Source organism: Fundulus heteroclitus, chromosome 17, assembly GCF_011125445.2.
Source record: "Fundulus heteroclitus isolate FHET01 chromosome 17, MU-UCD_Fhet_4.1, whole genome shotgun sequence".
NCBI lineage: Eukaryota > Metazoa > Chordata > Actinopteri > Cyprinodontiformes > Fundulidae > Fundulus > Fundulus heteroclitus.
Window position 1 is genome coordinate 11,396,624 of NC_046377.1, and position 19,399 is coordinate 11,416,022.

The window sequence follows — 19,399 nt, forward strand, 5'->3', positions numbered from 1 at the left end:
TAAAAATAATCAATAAAATGAATTAATTAATTAATCTGTAAAAAAAAAAATAATTCCACCCTGCTCTGACGCATCTTTTCAACTCTGCCCAACACCCACACACGATTCTGTCACCCCCGTACTTCACAGCTGGGATGGTGTTCCCATGCTCTTCATCCACAGATTACACCTCCATCTTAGTTTTATCAGACCGCTGGACATGCCTCCAAAAATAAAGGTCTTTTGAAGCTGAGCGCAGTCATATTTTGGCACCGAAACCCATCTACTTCCTGAATGGGCTCATCTTGCATAAGTTGGCAGCAACACCCCATCTGGAAATGGTACCAATGGATGAATCAGAATCATGGTTCTCTTTCTCATGAATTGCTTTATTTTTTATTTTTTATCTTGCATCATAACACTTATGGAATAAGTGGGTTTGAGGTATTGCATTAAAATACGCCTACCGGTTTACAATGTTTAACCCAGTTGTGAATGTACTCATCTGAGGCTCATGAAGACATAATATCATCTGGGCTTTCCCCAAATTGTTTAAAGGCAAAGTAATCTTAGTGCATGCAAACTTTTAAACAATCTTCCATTTCTTCTGTCATTTACCAAATAAAAATAATTTTGGTAATCCTAGCTGACTCATAACAGATGGAAAAAAATGGATATGCATCATTTTATACAGCGTATGTAAATATCTGCTTTCCCCTGTGTTTATCTAAAAAAAAAATCACATTCAAGCGTAGCAATCTGTCGCTTAAGCAGCGGAGACGTAACTTGGACAAAAATCTAGATGAAAGAAAGAAATGCCAGTGATGGCAGAAACTGAGAAGTTGCGTTTACAGGCTGTGAGAGATGAAAGCCGTAATGCAGATCGCAGCGGTCCCACGATATGTCAGGTCGGGGAGTCAAAACCAACCACATAAAAGTGGGCGGGTTTCATTTCATCTCTGCTTTTTAAAAACACACGGCTGCTAACAGCAGCTGTCGCCTCGAAACCTCGTAACCGATCCCGGCGAGCGCAAACCAGCTTTGAGGACAACGGGGAAAAAACGAGAAACGTGCATGTGGCGGTTGATCCGGGTGGTCTCCAGAGGCCCGGTGACACAGATACACCTCTTCGTTTAGACCCGTCTCAGGTCCGCCGTTTACTAATGAAAAGCCTTTTGGCGCCTCAAACCTCCCGGGTGGCTTTAAAGTGAGAACCTGCCTGCTCCTTTTCAGGGGAAACGTGCCAATGCCCACAGGGACGGTGTAGACGAGAGGTTTTACTCCCTTTGGGTTTATTTTAACTGAATCCTAAACATCTGTTGTTTTTTTGTCGCTTTTTTTTTTTTTAAGCTGCAGAAAACCCATTTGAAATCTAATCATTTTAGAGGAAACCCCCAGAATATCAAAATTAATCATCTACATTTGATCTAATCTAACTAAACCCCTTGTATTGTGGAGTTTCTTCCCTGCGGGGCTGCCGTCATTGTCCACTGGCCTTGTTAATTTTTTTTCCTCCATCGTACCTCTCAGCAGTGACCTTGGGATGTAGATATACAGTCTACACATACACACAGATGTGAGCATGCATACTGATAATACACACACACACACACACACACACACACGCACAGATTAATGGTGTATCCGGCACATTTTTCTCTCCCTTTCTTCCCTTCTTAGTGTGTCCCATACTCTTAGTCTTTCAGCAGCGTCTCTTTTATCCCTCTACTCCGTGGTTCTGCTCCGTTGTGTGGTAGCTCTGTGTTCCAGCCATGAATGACTGCACCGCTGCCTTTTTATATATGGCGCGAGGGCAGGAAGAAAGGAAGAAAAAGGAGAAGAGGTAAAAAAGTGAAAGCCGCTTGTGCAGGCTTTTTTTCACTTCGCCTTCAAGAGCTCGCCCGTTTATTCGCCATGTTCAAAACGTGAAAGCAGGCAGGCGCCAAAGTCGGCGTTTTGAATTTAGTACCTGACTGAAGCCATTTTCACTGCCGGTGGGGATTATAGAAGATTACAGCTCTCCATTTTCTCAGGGTAGTCGGAGCCTTGCAGTCGATGCACGATGTGCTTGTACTACGAAGTAATTTGGTCTCTCGTTCAGCCACACACTGCAGGAATGTTGTCACAACATCAGATGATAAGCAAACCAGAGACGCAGTGCAGCCTCTAAAAGCTTGGATCATCATCACCTCACATTTTGCATGATGTGTTTGTGATGGATTAAAAAAAAAAAAAAAACATGAACAAATGCCAGTGCCTCTCTCCAGCAGCCACTGGGCAGATGGGATGTGTCCCGGACAGGCTGCCAGTTTTTAACAAGTGTGATTGGTGAGTAAGTGCTTTAAGCCAGCTGACAGGCAGTCTGTAGCGTGTGACAGGGAGCGGCAGCACTGAGCTACCAGAGAAAACCTTAGCTGCACTCTCTTTCTGACGTCTCCTTGAACCAGCTTTAAACCCGAGGAATATTATAACAGGAAATTATGGATTTGAAAATAAACACGTCACAAGTGTGAAATTAAGCCACTTTATTCTTGTAAAGTCATCCATAGCAGTTCTTAAATTCACCTGTCGCGTTTAAGTAACCATCTGAAAAATACATGCACGAATTTGCCAGAATGTTCTTCAGAGGAGAGATCAGAAGTTAGCACACAGCTTCATTCCATTCAGCTAGAAACCACTGATCAGGCCCGAAATCTGGGAGTAGTGATGGACTTAGACCTCCAAAAGCATCTACACACAATTACAAGGTCGGCTTTCTATCACCTGAAGAACATTTCCAGAACATTAAAGGACTGATGTCTAAGCAGGATCTGGAAAAAACGAATCCTTGCGTTTATATTTAGTAGAATTGATTACAGCAACAGTGTTTTCACAGGTCTGCCTAAAAAGTGGATCAGACAGCTGCAGCTGATCCAGAACGCTGCTACCCACGTTCTCACTAAGACTAAGAAAGTAGAGCACATCACCCCAGTTCTAAAGTCCTTACACTGGCTCCCTGTATCTCAGAGAATAGACTTTAAAATACTTCTGTTAGTCTATAAATCACTAAATGGCTTAACACCTAAATACATCACAGATTTGTTATCAGTGTATCAACCATCCAGACCACTAAGGTCGTCTTTTAAATCAAGATTAAAAAAACATTTGTTTAGGATTATCTTCGACTGTTCTAGTTAAACTGTTTTACTGAAACATCATTAGTTCAACTTTGTAGTCCAACTGTTTTTTAATATTTGCTTTTCTTTTCTATTCTCCCAGGTTTTATTATCTTATTCCAACTTGCTTTTATTCTTTTTTTATTTTCCTATATTTTAATGGTGTAAAGCACTTTTGCATTGTCTCTGTACTGAAATGTGCTGTACAAATACATTTGCTTTGCTTTGCCCATAGGGCTGGGCGATATATATTAAGAAATGTCTCAATATTTTTGGCCTGAGTCCCGATATACAAAATTTAGCTTTAGGTTTTTCTTTTCATAAAGGTATCTCTGAATCAAAGTTTCATCCAAAATGTCTTTTTAACAAGTAGCTGTACATAAATATGAGAAACAGCTGTAAAATAACTACTGCAACACAGTAAAGAATAATTCTAACGTAAGCAAGACCATCTCGATATAAACGATATAGTCTCATCTTGCATCTCTTTTAAAAACATCTCAATGTTTTTTTTTTTAAATCTGGATATATCGCCCTGTTCTACTGTCTCATTAACAGGTCTGCTCTTTAGAGTTATCTCCGTTTTATGTGTTTTCAAGGTTTTAACGTGTACCCGTCTCCCTTTGAGGATAGCCACACAACAGCGTGTCCAGTTGTGTCTGAGGCCCCAGTCAGCAGCCAGAAGCTTTGTTGTGACGCAGACACAGTAATGGACTAATAGTCTTAGCAGTCAAGAGACTGACTGGGCGTAATGACTGAGACGGGCAGACGCTAAGAGCCGAGGAAGAGGCAGACGGCCACAGAGGTTGCAGTGAGGTCGGGTAGAGTAGTGAGACCACGGCTTAGCGTAAGTTCAGCCAGGATGAGTTGATTAAAGATGAGGGGAGCTGGTGCAGAATTAACAACTAGGAGAAGCGTTTAACTTTCCAGCACGGATCAGAGGCCGACGAAGGAAACGAAAGGAGGGGGCAGCTGGGGAGACGGCGGAGAAAACGATACGCGTTAAACACAAAAGGAGAGGACGCGTTAACACGCACGTATACAGAGGCGACGAGCTGGAGCGTCTTGTAAATAAGCGCTCGGAGGAAGTCTGCCACATTTCCCTTTTCCTTCTGCTTTCCTTCACCTAATATAGGCCCGAGCTGCGAAACCACAGACCGTAAAGCGGGCCTGTTTATTGGAGGCCTGGATAGTGTTTCCTAATGCCGGCTCTTTGCAATTGACACGGGGGTTATTCAGCTGTTAAATTATGCACATGTAAACACACACGCGCCGATAAATAGATGCTCATAAGCAGGGCTAATTAAACGCGGGCTCATCCACTCACAAAAGCACACAAGCTCTGTGGCTGACACTAAGAAAGTCACTTGTGAATGTGATGAGTCCATGTGTGCGCATGTATTCGGGTCGTTGACTCAATAACACTTTTTAAAGTTGTGTGTGTGTGTAGAGAACCATCCAGCGTACTGTACATCCTCATCAGTGTTAGGACAGATGTGATTTAATGAGGTGGGAAAAGCACAACATTTAGTCGTGTTGCTTTTTTTTTTTTTTCTCCTGCCGTTAAACAGACTCTGTCAGATAGTTTTATGTTTAGCTTGTTCAAGCTGAATGCTTCGCCAGGTCAGTTTGTCGATGGTAATACGCAAACACCCGCAGCGTGGGTGCGACATCTACTCGATGCTCTTTTGGATCGGCTTCTAAGCAGCTTTCGTAGGGATTGGGCCTCTTCAACCAGAGATACTCCTGGCGGCTGTCAAGCACTTTCTCCTGTCGACGCTTAATATCCTCATTACCTACCCTTCACTCCCATCTGCCCGTCTTTTTTAGCATCTCCTTTTTCTGTTTTTCCCAACCTTATAACAACTATTCACTTTGTGTCCTCTGTTTTTATCGTCAATATATCTCCCTTTTACTTACTTTTGTATGTTTTATTCGGCTGATGATCACTGTGGTTATGCCTTCAACTTCCTAAAATTATCTGTACTGTTCACTTTTTGGTATTTTTGCACTTTTCTGTTACGTTACATTCACAAACCTCCAGTTTAATTGGGATTTTGTGTGGTCACGTCAAGTTTATTTGTATAGCCCATTTCAGCAGTAAGGCGATTCAAAGTGCTTTACATCATGAAAACATAAACTGGTTGTGAGACCAGTAACAAATATTAAATTGTATCAAGTGAAAACATGAACACACATCAAATATGTTGGTCAATGTTCCTGTTCTTATGGGCTAAAAGCAACTCTAAACAGGTGGATTTTTAAGTCTTGATTTAAAGGAACTCTGTATTTGCGTTTTTTATCAGATTTGTGGAGCATAGGAACTAAATGCTCCCTCTCCATGTTCAGTTCTGCGTCTGGGTGTGCAGAGTAGACCAGAACCAGAAGATCTGATACAGCAACAGCGGGCCTTTAATGTATTTTGATGCTAAGCCGTTTAGTGATTTATAAACTAATAGAAGTATTTTAAAGTCTATTCTCTGAGCTACAGGGAGCCATTGTAAGGACTTTAGAACTGGGGTAATGTTCTCTATCTTTCTGGTTTTAGTGAGAACACCAGCAGCATTCTGGATTAGCCACAGTTGCCTGATTGATTATTGTTTTTTTTTTTTTTAGGCAGACCTGTGAAAGCACCGCTGCAGTAATCAATTCGACTAAAAATAAACACATGAATGAGTTTCTCTAGATCTCTTTGAGACATCAGTCCTTTAATCCTGGAGATGTTCTACAGGTGATAGAAGGCTGACTTTGTGACTGTCTTTATGTATCCTTGAAGGTTCAGGTCCGAGTCCATCAATGCGCCTGATCACTAGTTTGTAGTTGTAATAACGGAAGCTACGCTCTGACTCTAGTTCGTTCCTCTTTAGGTCCAAAGATAAGAACTTCAGTGTTGTTTCTGTTCAGCTGGAGAAAGTTTTGGCACATTCATGCATTAATTTGTTCTTAGCATCCGTTCAGTGCATGGATGGGTTCAGAGTCACCTGGTGAAATCGTAATGTTGAGCTGTGTATCATCTGCGTAGTTATGGTAACTAACCTTGTTTCTTGTTATAACCTCAACTAGTGGGAGCATATAGATATTAAATAGAAGGGGTCCCAGGACTGAACCTTGTTTTTCACTGTTTTTCAATAATTTTACTGATAAATAGCAAATTGGAGACTGGCCTGCAATTGTGCAGATGTGATTTGTCCAGATTTCTCTTTTTTTTTTTTTATATAAGTGGTTTAATAATTGCTGTTTTTTTAAGCCTGGGGGGGAAACACCTGCTGAGAGGGAATACTTTACTATTTGGATCAGGTCAGATGCGATGACAGGCTGGACTTTTGTTAAGGTTAGACCAACATTAGGTAGTGCATAACTGAAGTTGGGACGGATACATGGTTTTCAAAATTATGTGCAAATAAAGACTCAAATCTTGTAGTAAGCATTATTTTTTTTTAGTAACTCGGAGTCCATTTTTAGAACTACGTCTTGCTGCAGTCACAGCTGCAAGTCTCCAAAGCAGCTCCAGCACAGTCAGATTTAATGTAAAGCATCCGTTTAGGTTTTTATTTGAGACCGTAGGAAAATTGTCACTGGCGTGAGGTTGTGAAGTGACAAAATGTGGAATAAATCAAGGGGTGTGATCATTATGTTTTACAAGGCTCTTTAAATATTTCTCTCTCTCCGTTCGTTTCCCCTTTTTTTTTTTCCACGTTGCTCTCCACTTATTGTGCTGTGATGATGTCACTCTCCCTCTCTTTTTTCCCTCCACCTGTTTCTTCCTCCCGCGGGTATCCTGACTCCCCTCCCTCTGCGCCGCCTCTCCACCTTCATCTCTGCCTCGTTGTCAGGTGGTGACTCACTGCAGGCGCGCAGCCAAGCATTTGGCTGGCTCGGACACACACACACACGCACACACAAACACTGACACACCAACACACACCCGCATCCCAAATCAGCCAAGAGTACAGCGTGCAGGCCACATGCTGCACGTAGCGCACACGCATGCACACACAGAGGGACTGTTGAGGGCCAGAGCCGCGAGAGACTGGTGGATGCACTGTCACACACAAACACACACACGCGTGCGATGCTCCGTCAGCCAAGTGAAAAGCACCAGACCGTCTGAGTCACATCAGTGGAGCAGAAAGAGAAAAGTAAATCCGCAAACACTCACGCGTACAGTGTCTATTTTGACACCCAGTAATGATTCCCAGCCTCCGTGCGGATCTGTTTCTCCGCCGTTCAGATTTCAGTGCGTCTGATCTCGTGTTCCTCTGAACCTTACTGGAAGAAACTGTAAACATTATTCATGGTTTTTGCTCTTGGTTTATTGTCCTGGTGGCTCTGAAAGGATTGCATTTAGATGTTTGCATCCCCGATTAAAAAAAAAAAATAATATATATATTTTTGTGAAGTCTTGATTGTATTTACCGACGTTTATCTCCTGAATCAGGTGAGGAGAACCTACAGCCACGGTACGTACAGAGCTGGAGCGATGAGACAGATCAGCCTGGTGGGAGCCGTGGACGAGGAGGTCGGGGATTATTTCCCAGAGTTCCTAGGCTTGCTGGAGGAGTCCCCCTTCCTGAAGGTGAGTCGGTGGCAAGTGATCCAAAACAGCAGCTTGAGCAGATAAATGGGTTGAGGTTAGAAAAGTGACAGAGGGATCGAGATCGGCTCAAAAACGTTGAGGGTTTTCCTCTTGGTGTGAAGGCTCCGCTGCATCAGAGGACTTAAACCGTGTTGTGCGTTTTATTATGCGGTGATAGATAAAAAAATTTAGTTGGGAGGGGTTGCACCTGATTTTTCTGTGGTTATGTAGAAATGATGATCTAGTAATTCTAGATTTTAACCTTGGTAAAACACCAGGAAGGTCTCTGGGAAGCTAGATGTATTAGTTGGTTCTCCTTGGAATAAAAGGTGATTTATTTATTTTTTCGTTGAAACTAAGAGTTTTGTTTGTTTTGTTTATTCTTTTGTGCTTACTTGAGTTCAGATCGATTGGACGGGGGGCATCTGTGATGATAAATTTTCAGGTTTTGTCACTGATTTTTACTTTGATTCCGATCTAGACTATATATCTTGCTGGGTTTTGGGTTGGCGTTCTGCTGGGAGGTGTACCTCCAGTCTCAAATCTTTTGCTGCCTCTTATCGCGTTTTCTTCCAGGATTACTCTTTGTTTAGCTCCATTCATATTCACATCAAGTCTGACCTGCTTTCCTGTATCTGCTGAAGAAAGGCATCTTCCCAGCAGACCACTATTTCCCGATGGTGTGGCATTCAAATTACCGGGTTTAGATTTCGAAAATCTCGTCCTCCTTTAGAATTATGCCCTATTTTTGTCTTGATCTGTCGCATATAATCAGGCTAAACTATGTAGACATTTGATTAAAGGGGTTTGCAAGGTACTACTATTCCTAGAACATGGTTGTGAGAACATGTCCTCTGTTCTGTGTCAGAACCTCAGGTCTTTAGTATCCAGTGTAGAGCAGAAGCCTTGCAGGATATCTAATAGAGATGCACCGATCTGATACCTGGATTGGATATCGGGTCCGATTTTGACTAATTAACTGGATCGGATATTAGATTCTGCGTTCTGTTAACTGTGACATCATCCAGAGAAGACGGCTCACCCGCTACTACCATCTAATGTAGAACAGATTACTAGATCAATGTGTGCTTCTGTGCTTTTTTGTTTCTCTTGTTGTGTCTCTGTTCTGTCTTCTGTAACCCCAGTCGGTCGAGGCAGATGACCGTTCATACTGAGCCCGGTTCTGCCGGAGGTTTTTTTTTCCCGTTAATGGGTGGTTTTTCTTCCCACTGTCGCTTCATGCTTGCTCAGTATGAGGGATTGCAGCAAAGCCATGTACAATGCAGATGACTCTTCCTGTGGCTCTACGGTTCCCCAGGAGTGAATGCTGCTTGTCGGGACTTTGATGCAATCAACTGGTTTCCTTATATAGGACATTTTTGACCAATCTGTATAATCTGACCCAATCTGTATAATATGATTGAACTTGACTTTGTAAAGTGCCTTGAGATGACATGTTTCATGATTTGGCACTATATAAATAAAATTGAATTGAATTGAATTGAATAGATGAATGACGATCCAGTAGGGCTGGACGATAATTCAATAACTATACATATCAATCGTTAGACGTATATTGATGATAGAAAAAAAAAAGTCAGTAAAAAGTTCAACAGAATAATGTATCCTTGAACGCTCAGGTCTAGATCATCATTACACCCAGATTTTGGGCCTGATCACTAGTTAGTTAATAGCTTAATATTAGTCATTACATCCTCCCAACCAATCACAAACGCAGACCCAGGAACGCTCCGTCACCAAGCTCCGCCCCCTTCAGAGAGTTCAGAGAGCACATGTTCTTTTTCATTTTTTAAAAACTCACAGTCTTGATAAAAAGTTGGTTGAATAAAGGGTTGAGCTTGAAATCAGTGTTTGTGTGTTCAGTGTCTAAAAACAGGTCTCTGAGCAACAGCATAAAATGGCCAGGGCTGCACTTAAAATATGTTTCGAATTTGTTGATAATTATCAATATCGATCAATAGGATTTCTTTTTTTTTTTTTTCTACATCGTCCAGCCCTACCTTCCAGTCATTTCATTTCTGTTAATATCATACACAGCAATACAGTTACAGGAAACTAGTCACTTCAGTTCTGGAAGCTTGTTGGTTGTTCTCGTCAGCAGCAGCTACAACTTTTGAAGAAAACACTTAATACTCAAATATGTGACGAACACCTGAGAATTGTGTCACCTTGTTGCTCTGATGTGATCCTATTCCTCATCCCTGTTTTCCCGCCTGTTTAAATCCAGCGGACTCTTCCGTGGGGAACGCTTTCCAGTCTAAGAGGCATGAGTCCCACTAAGAGCGACGACGGTCCCATAATGTGGGTCAGGCCAGGAGAGCAGATGATACCTGTGGCCGATATACCAAAGTCTCCTTTTAAAAGAAAGCGGTGAGTTTAAAGCAATTCACTGAGACGTGTTGTTTATGAGTTGTGTGTTCTCTCCACGGTGCGTAGAAGGACTCCTCATGAAGAAAGAAAAAAAAATAAAATACACTTATATCAAACGGCAATTTCAAGCAGCAGGCGTTCCAGCAGCATGGAGCTTTGTTGCTGTCGAGCAGAGCTGGATGAGGCAATTATCCTCTGCGTTCGCCTGTGTCACGGTGTCATTGTGGCCCGCATATCCGCGGCGTCTCAAACAGGCGAGCGCGCGACTTCAGGGAGCGAGACGAGTAAAAGCCAGCGCGCCTCCGTGTTGTGCGGTGTGTGTGTGTGTGTGTGTGTGTGTGTGAGACTCGCCGCTCGGATGAGATCATCGTTGCATCAGACCCTGCTTCTCGTGGCTGGTAGCCAAACAGGGGACAATGCACGCTGCACTCAATCCTGTTGAGCACAATTTATTTTACCTAATCCTTCTTTACGGTTGCATTTATTGTTTAAAATAATGTCAGTTTAGAAATGTAGTCCGATAATAAAAGATAAAATTTAGATGTTTTGCATCTCTGTAGGGTCATAAATTAGACTAATGTTGCCTTCTTACACAATAAGAGATAAGATAAGATAAGCTTTATTGATCTCACAGTGGAGAAATTCACTTGTCCCATCGGCTCAATAGTCAAAAGTCAGAAGAAGGTGTCAAAGTAGGTAAGTAGAATCAGTTAGATACAGTTATACAGCTATATACAATATACAATTCTGTACACTCCTATGTATAAATATGTTATTGCACATATGTTATTATACAGTTTATACAGGATTATTGCACAGGCTTAATGCACGGATTATAGCACCGTTATTTAAAAAAACACCGTTATAAAAAAATAGCATTGATATTAACCAATAATGCGTTAATATCAATGCATAACTAGTCTCCTGCCACCAAAACGGTCTGAATTATCATTGAAACCCTACTAAGAACTGGCATCCACTCTATTCCTTTCATTTCCTCCACTCTTCCCTTCTCTTTCTCCTTTCTGTCCTTGTCCTCCTGCAACTTGTAAACACCAGCGCTATCTCTCCGTTTCCCTTCCCATCTTTCTTTGGCTTCATCCTCTTGACCCCCTCTTACCGCCTTTAAGTTGATTTATAGTGGCGTTATTATGCAGGTGTTTTCAGGACCCTGGATAGCATACGCTTAAGGAACAAAAAAACAGCTCATATATTGAAAATGTAATCGCTGTGCAGGCACTGTGGTTTATGTCTGCTCCTGCTTACAGGTAGAGAGACGTAGAAAAAAACTACATTGGCGGTCGCTTCCTTCATAAACGTCTACAGACACTGCGGCTGGGAGCCGGCTACAAACGCGATCACGTTCTTATCTTTCTCTGCACCACATTGCTTTCCAATATCCCCTTCTTTTGCGTCGCTTCACGGGCTCTCATGCTGTTCTGTTGCTGGTTTTGGTGAGAAGGTCGAGACTTGGAGCATTTTGACAGTGTTGAGACTAAGCTTGATGTTCTGAGTTGATTATTGTGATCACATAATTAAAAGAAAATAAACCCCGATCCCTCAGCTTTAATGAAGGAGGGCCCCTGCAGAGATGTGCAGTTATTGTATGGTAATGTTAGCCACAGTGTTTTTCAGTGTCTATATTATGATTATCAACGCATTGTTAAAATTAGGGCTGAACGATTTTGGAAAATAATCTAATTGCGATTTTTTTTTCTTAATATTGCGATTTAATGCGATTTTTTTTTTCCAGTTTAATTTATCATGTGTTTTAAAATATATACAAACAACAAATAAATTTGTTTCCTCGCCATGTGGATTAGTTGCTAAAAGACCCACAATATCTAACCTCGGAGCAGAAATGATTGCGTTCTGCCTACGATATATTTCAACCAAAATTGCAATTTTGACTTTTCTCTGCATTAACCACAAGCAACAAAAATGGCCTCTAAATAAAGATGTTTGTAAACAAGGACTATTTTAAATATGAACTTTTAATGTTTCTATTGATCAGAATATTATTCAAGAGAACAGCTTTTAATTTAATTGGACATCAATCCTTGTTGAAGATAAAGTGCAAAGTCCAACCAACAAGTAAGTCTATGTATTAAACTGATTGACCAGAACTTAATGCTTTGTATGATTATATAAACTCTAAAACAAGTAATAAAATTAGATTATCTCACTGCTGCAACTGTCTTCCTTTCCATGTGGAGGCAAACCCACTTTAAACATTTTACTGACACCTAATGGACGTGTCTAATTACCTAATTTTTACATAGCCAAAAATTGCAGACCTCTGCGATTTGAAAATTGTGTTTTTTTAAATCACGATTATATTGAAAATACGATTAATTGTTCAGCCCTAGTTTAAAATATGTTGAAAACACACAAAAAAAATGTGCTAACATGCTGAGAATATTGCAGCAATCAGAGGATCAGTAGCATTACTCTGTTTTCCTGCAGCGTCAATGTTTTAATCTACATCAGTTTTAAAATGACTGTTATTATTAAAGTTATCGTTCCTACTATACCTACTGCTGGTGTCATTGCTCATACTAATATTCTTTATTATATTACTCAACGTCTTTTTTGTATAACATCTGTTTTTAAGTACAAATTCTGGTGTTGAGAATGAGACCCTGTCATTCAGATTTAAGGATGCATTTTTTTAAAGATGTTATTAATTCCTAAGAAATAAACCTAAAGGATAGTTTTATTTTCATGAACTAGGGTGGTTTTCTAGGACCTCCCCCATACATTTCAACTGCATTTCCCAGGATAAAAGTACATTTCTGGGGTAGAACTTCACCATTTAAAAAAAGCTGCTGTTTTCCTCACCAGCAGCTTTTGCTTGGAGTGTTTTGCAGGAAGATTGCAAAGGAGTTAGAATCGGTTACATTTATTCAACATTTTAAGTTTAAAACAGTCTAAAGTCTTGTTATTGGTTAACTTGAACTGTAAAGGATTTTAAATAATCAAAGTTTAACAGCTTTCCATGGGGGTAATAATTTTAAGTTTTTAAAAAAAATATATATTTTAGAGTTTTTCTTGTTCTGGGGCACAAATGAAAAACATCCGAACCTCCGGGGATTATTAACAGATTGTTCGACACGAGGTGCTGCGGCAGCGACTGATTGCTTATGCTCCTCATCTCTCAAACCTCATTTGCTTAAAATCAGTGAATGATATAAACTTTCTCTTATTTTGGGAGGATTATAATTGCGAGCGTAAACGCTGTGAATGGTTTATGGCCAGAACACCAGGTTTGAATCCCAGCCCAAGGTGTCTCTCTTCATCTCTCATCTCAGCAGTGGTAAAGCAATGCTTTCTATGGACTTTGTTGTGATTCCATTTAAGTTATGAAATCACTGATAGTTTTATTTACTGCAAATCCCGTTTAATTCCACAATGGGAGCTTCTCTCCTACTCTCAGCTGCTGATTAAGACCTTTGTCAACATGGCTGCAGAGCGGAGAGTTAACGCTGACATATTGGCCCCGTTCTACTGGGGAAAAGTTCACAAAAGACGGCCAAGGTAAATGCGTTACAGGGAAAAACGTGCTAAAACGCGCCTAAACACAGGCACAAAATGGATTTTTGTAGGCGGGGTGTGTTTGGTATTTGCTTTGACAGCAGATGATTTAAAATAATTTTCTGTAAGGAGATGTGGTAAGACCCAAGTCAACAGGAGATAGCTTAGTGTTTTTGCCTTAAATTGGATCGTAATCCGTCCGAGGGCGACTTTCTAAGAATCCACTTCTTAAGTAAATGGTGTAATCGTAAGTTTGGAGATAAGGATATGCAATTGCATTCAGTTAGATTTAAACATTTTATGAGTATCTCCATAATTCCTGAAGATACTTGAACTACAATAAAGTAATTTATTACTCTTGAGTACTTGAAAGGTTTGTTTAAAGTAACAAAATTGAAGTAGCACGGGACTAAATACCAATGGGGACGCCAATGACTGCACAGGATTAGGAAAACATGCGATTTATATAGCTCCAATTTACGGCATCTCATTTTAAAGCACTTTACAAAAAATAAAAACTGCATAGAGCCTGAATGCCGAGTGTATAAATAATGTGCTAACATTTATTGCAGCCGTACAGTTATTTGCAATATGCCGTAATGATACATTGGCAGTATGTTGTGGTCACTGTTGGCTGTTTGAATTAGCTACGGTACTTTAAGAGGTCAGTTTACATGTTTATGGTTGTTTATGTGAAGGTTTGTGGGAAATGATGTCTTTAGTAATCCGCTGTGCTCAATTTGGACAAAATAGTCGTTTTCAACGTGCTTCATACGAAAAGGCCCGTGCATGATTATCTCAGATAATAGCAGAACATCAGCTATAATGTTTCCAACACAACAGACAAGCTGCCTGACAAACCAGGCGGCATACGTTTAGCTAAAAGTTTGATCGCCATAAATTACATTTTTATTTCATTTAATAGTGCGGGATCTTTTTTTTCTAACACTGTAATGCTATTCAAGATTTAAAAAATTGAACCACAGTATCAATGAAAACTGGTGACTGTTTTATCGTCTTATATAGGAGGGGGAAAAAAGCACGATTTGACTTCTATCTTTTGTAGTTATACGAATGTAGAAGTTAGAAACCTTGTTTTTAGGCCAAACCAAAGCTGAAATCAGCAGGTGGCCGTGATAATGAGGGCTCTTCAGTCCGCTGCAGAATGCAAACAGTCATCTGGTTATGAACGCTGTTTATGCTCATGTTTTTTTTTTTATCTTTTGTTATATAAAACACAATCAGGACGCACGCACAGTTTCATAATTGTAATGTTTGACAAAAACACAAGCTGGATGTTTTAAAAAAATATACTTGACCACTAAAATTGCTCCAAAGATGAGGCGACGCATGAAGGTTTTTCCTGCAGTTGTGCTCAGAGACAATAAGAATCTCTCCACCTCCCTGTTTTTTTGCTCGTTTTTACCATATTTTATCCCTCCTTATCTCGTGACACCCCCCACCCCCTCCGTCCCTTTTTCTCCTCATCGTCTCCATACCTTCTACAGCGCTCGCAGTACTCCTCTCTTCCCCTGATCCCCACCTTTATCTGGTCATAAATATACAGAAATCTGTCCTGACAGGGCGCACACTCCCATGCATGGAAAGCAAAGCAACAAGACCTCACATGTAGAGGATATTTTAGGATCTACTTTAAATGTTATACTTGAGATGTTTTTTTTTCTCCCCCTCTACATTCTCTCTCCCTGCTGTTTCACTTATCAGCTTTTCTGGTTTTACATTTATTACTGTCAGCCTGCAGTCATCGCACACACACACACGCAGAGCTGTGTGTGTTCAACTTCGTCTGCCCCTCCACTCTGCAATATTCCCCCGCTTCCTCCCCCAGCTCATGCCTCTTTCTTCTTATCTCTGAATGAATGAGCCCAGCACAGATAGTCTAGCAGGTTTTGGTGCGTGCGCGGCGTGTTGTGCTCTTGAAGGATTCTCGCGGATGTCGTGCGTCTGTGTTCAGCCGCCCGTTTGAACCTGAATGCAGCTCTGGTGTGAGTCAATGATCCAGCAGTGAGCTGACTGCAGTACTTCTATTGTTCGGCGGTTACGACTCGTTTTGATGCTTTTTTTTTTTGCTCCTCGGCGTCGAGGCCGTGAAAATCCAGCGTAAACACACCGAACACGCTCTGGATTTTCTCCCTCTTCGCCTAATTCGTTAGATGAACGTTTGGAAGTAAGGCAAGGCAAGGCAAATTTATTTATATAGCACAATTCAGTACAAAGACAATGCAAAGTGCTTTACATGATTAAAATATAGCAAAATAAAACAGAATAAAAGCAAGTAGGAATGAAATATACATAGAAAATAGAACAAAAAAGTGGTGATTCAGTTAACTAGGACAGTTGAAGGCAATTTTAAACAAATGTGTTTTTAATCTTGATTTAAAGGAACTAAGGTTTTCCACATCTTTACAGTTTTCTGGAAGTTTGTTCCAGATAAGTGGAGCATAGGAACTAAATGCTGCTTCTCTGTGATTGGTTCTGGTTCTGGTTATGCAGAGTAGGCTGGAGCCAGAAGACCTGAGTGGTCTGGAGGGTTGATACACTGATAACAAGTCTGTGATGTATTTAGGTGCTAATCCATTCAGGGATTTATAGACTAACAGAAGTATTTTAAAGTCTATTCTCTGAGATACAGGGAGCCAGTGGAAGGACTTTAGAACTGGGGTTATGTGCTCTACTTTCTTAGTATTAGTGAGGACGCGGGCAGCAGCGTAGAGCAGATTCTGTGACACAGGCGTCGCAAGAGTATCTTCCTGGTTCCCTGTTTTTGCTCTATATTAAGACTGGAACATGCATGGTAAGGTAGAAAAGCTGAGGGGAAATTTAATACCTACGATTAAAAGGTTTCTTTTAGACTGCGCTGTGAAGCGCGGCGAGTAAAAAAAGCACCATAATATAATTTTGTGTGATTTTATTCATTTTGATCCACTAGTAGATACATAAGCCTTTCATTTTTTTTGTGCTTTTCCAAAATGTTTTTTTTCCATTAAATTAATTTACTGTTGATTTTTAAAAATATACCAGCCAACATTTAATAGAGTTTGGCTGATTTTTGCCACCAGTTTACTGCTAAATATTGATTAACCATTATTAAGTCTTATTATGGACAGAATCAAAATAACCAGCAGTAACTCTGTCGGTTGTTGATATTATGGCAAATAATTTAAAGGTGCATATCAACAAATTCAAATATCTACCTTGAGTTAACACATAGCAAAATAATAATAACAGAGTCTTTACACACACATTTATACATTTCAAGTGTTTATTTATGTCAATTTTTGATAATTTCGACTTACGGCTAAACTCAATATTTTTTTTGTTGGAAGCCATATTTATAAATGGCAGAAATAAACTATTGCGTATAACATATGAGTTTCACTTTTTGAAGCGAGTTAGTGAAATGAATGAACTTTTCAACGATATTCTAATTAACTTAGATGTGTCTGCATTTACTGAGTGAACCAAAACAGCAAAATGTGGTGATGTCTGTCTTTTTGTTGTTTACATTACGGACCCTCAAGGCATGAATCAAGACAAATTAATAATACTTTCCTATTTATAACCTTAAACATTTCATGCTGGTGATTGAGCTCACGTTGAACTGCCTCCTAACGTCACGCTCCTCTGTATTTCCTCTGTGTAGACGTTAGATCACCAAAACACCTGACTGGTGTCTCTCTTGTTTTTGTTTTAGAATAGCAGACAGCAAAGATCCTCCCACTCACCTTTAGTCATGTCTACCTTCCCTTCCACCGAAGGAAAGCGGACCTAAAACCGTGTGCTTTTCTCTTAGCTCCACTAACGAGGTAAAGAACCTGCTCCAGTCGATGCCCCGGACCAGCGAGCCCAGAGAGGTGCTCTTCGAGGACCGGACCCGAGCCCACGCCGACCACATCGGACAGGGCTTCGAGCGTCAGACCACTGCAGCTGTGGGGGTGCTGAAAGCTGTCTGCGCCGTAGAAAGGTAGAAATGCATCCTCTTTGCTTTGTCTGCCTGTCTGTCTGTCTGTCTCCAGGTGACACGCACTCATTGTTTACACAACCCAGTGCGTGACGGATGGCGTGTAATCGCTCCGTTCTCCTCCTCCCACCCTCGCTGCCTTTATTTTCAGCTCGGAGCCTCCTCGTGTAACCAAAGATGTGGTGTGTTTCCACGCTGGGGATTTCCCTTACGTCGTTCAGAGGCTGCAGTTGGACCTGTACGAGCCTCCGCTGTCTCAGGTGCTCAATTACACACACACACACACACACACACACACACACACACACACGCAAATGCGCAACACATGTATCCCAGTAAAATCCCCCCCCAGTTAGACGCAGAGTTTACCTCCTGCAGTGTTGATGTGACAAGAATCAGGCAACTAGGTGATCAATGCTGCCATCTGCTGGAGAAAATGCTCTCCTCGCCACTTTGAGGGGACGTTAAATGTTGGTCAGTGCTAATAAAGACTGATTGAGATGAACATTTAAGGTCAACCCCAACTAGACACCAACAAAGTTACTTTGCTTTTGTTGCTTCTGAGATGAGATGTGTTGTTGTTTTTTTATTTCTCCTAATGCTCGCCATACTCGTAGCAATGGATGTGAACAATTTGACCCCATGCAGTGAACAGCAACACAACAAACGGGCTTTTAAAAGTCTAAGGGCTTCATAAATATTGCAATAATGAAAAGGAGCAGGAAAAGCAACAAATCTTCACAAACAAAATTAAAATAATTTCTTTCACAATTTTTTCTGAAATGCAGGTTTTTATAAAGCCAAACTTGGCCTGGTAGAATTTAATCAGTTTTTTTTTGTCACACTTAAATGCTTGAAATTATCAAACTCATTTGAAAATAATTAACAGCCTTTTTTAATGAAAATTTCACTGTTTTGGGGAAATAAGCTATCCAAACCAGCCTGGCTGTGTGTGTAATTATATTTTCTCTTGTTAAATCAAGAATTAACTTTGATCAACCACGTTTTATTTGCTGTGACGCCTGATTACCGCTTGATCCATAGACTAGTAACCACCCAACTAAAACCTATATCACAACAGGAAGTAGGCTAAAAGATGTCAAAAAGCAACACATCATGACCCGAGCTCCAGAAATTTGAGAACGTAAGATGCAAAGTCTCACATCATAACGACAGTAAGGCACTGTGGTGGTCGGTGGAGACTTGCTTTGCTGCTCCAGGACCTGGACGACCTTTCAGTAATGATGGAGCCATAAATTCTGCTCTCTAACAGAACGCCGTGAAGGAAAAATGTTCGGCCGTCAGTTTGTGACCTTAAGCTCAAGCAGACTCGGGTTGTGCAGTGAGACAGTGATCCAAAGCACGCCAGAAAGTCCACTTCTGATTGGCTTAGAAATGAAAACAAAGTTAAGGGTTTCAATCAAAGCCACCCGTGCTTAAAAATGCTCCAATGTGTCTGAATTTGAACAATGCTGCAAAAAAAGGATCCAAATTAGTCCAGAAAATCCGAACATAGATCCTTAATAGAGGAAATCCTCATTTCAAACCTTTTTTTTATTTTTTATTTACGCACTATATTTTAAGATAAGAAATACATTTTATTGTCCCCTAATGGAAAAATTCAGTCGTGACAGTGGCAGAAACACAAAGTTACACATGTGAATAACAAGTTAATTTAAAGTTAGGTTTTAAGGCAAAAGAGAACAAACTTATCAGTAGGTATGCACCGATTTAAAAATTAGGGCCGATATCAATATCCAATATTAATATTATGTCCAATAT

At 40.6% G+C, this 19,399-nt stretch overlaps 1 protein-coding gene across 2 annotated transcripts in view; it reads left to right on the forward strand.

Annotated features, from left to right (window-relative positions):
* Positions 1 to 19,399, forward strand: part of LOC105915880 (lysine-specific demethylase RSBN1L) — a 44,221-nt gene that overhangs the window by 21,349 nt on the left and 3,473 nt on the right. For both annotated transcript variants that reach the window (XM_036148955.1, XM_012850137.3), the window contains 4 exons: positions 7,573 to 7,710; positions 9,959 to 10,101; positions 17,450 to 17,620; positions 17,769 to 17,877. In XM_036148955.1, the coding sequence (XP_036004848.1) occupies positions 7,573 to 7,710; positions 9,959 to 10,101; positions 17,450 to 17,620; positions 17,769 to 17,877 (561 nt within the window). The remainder of the gene's footprint in view (positions 1 to 7,572; positions 7,711 to 9,958; positions 10,102 to 17,449; positions 17,621 to 17,768; positions 17,878 to 19,399) is intronic.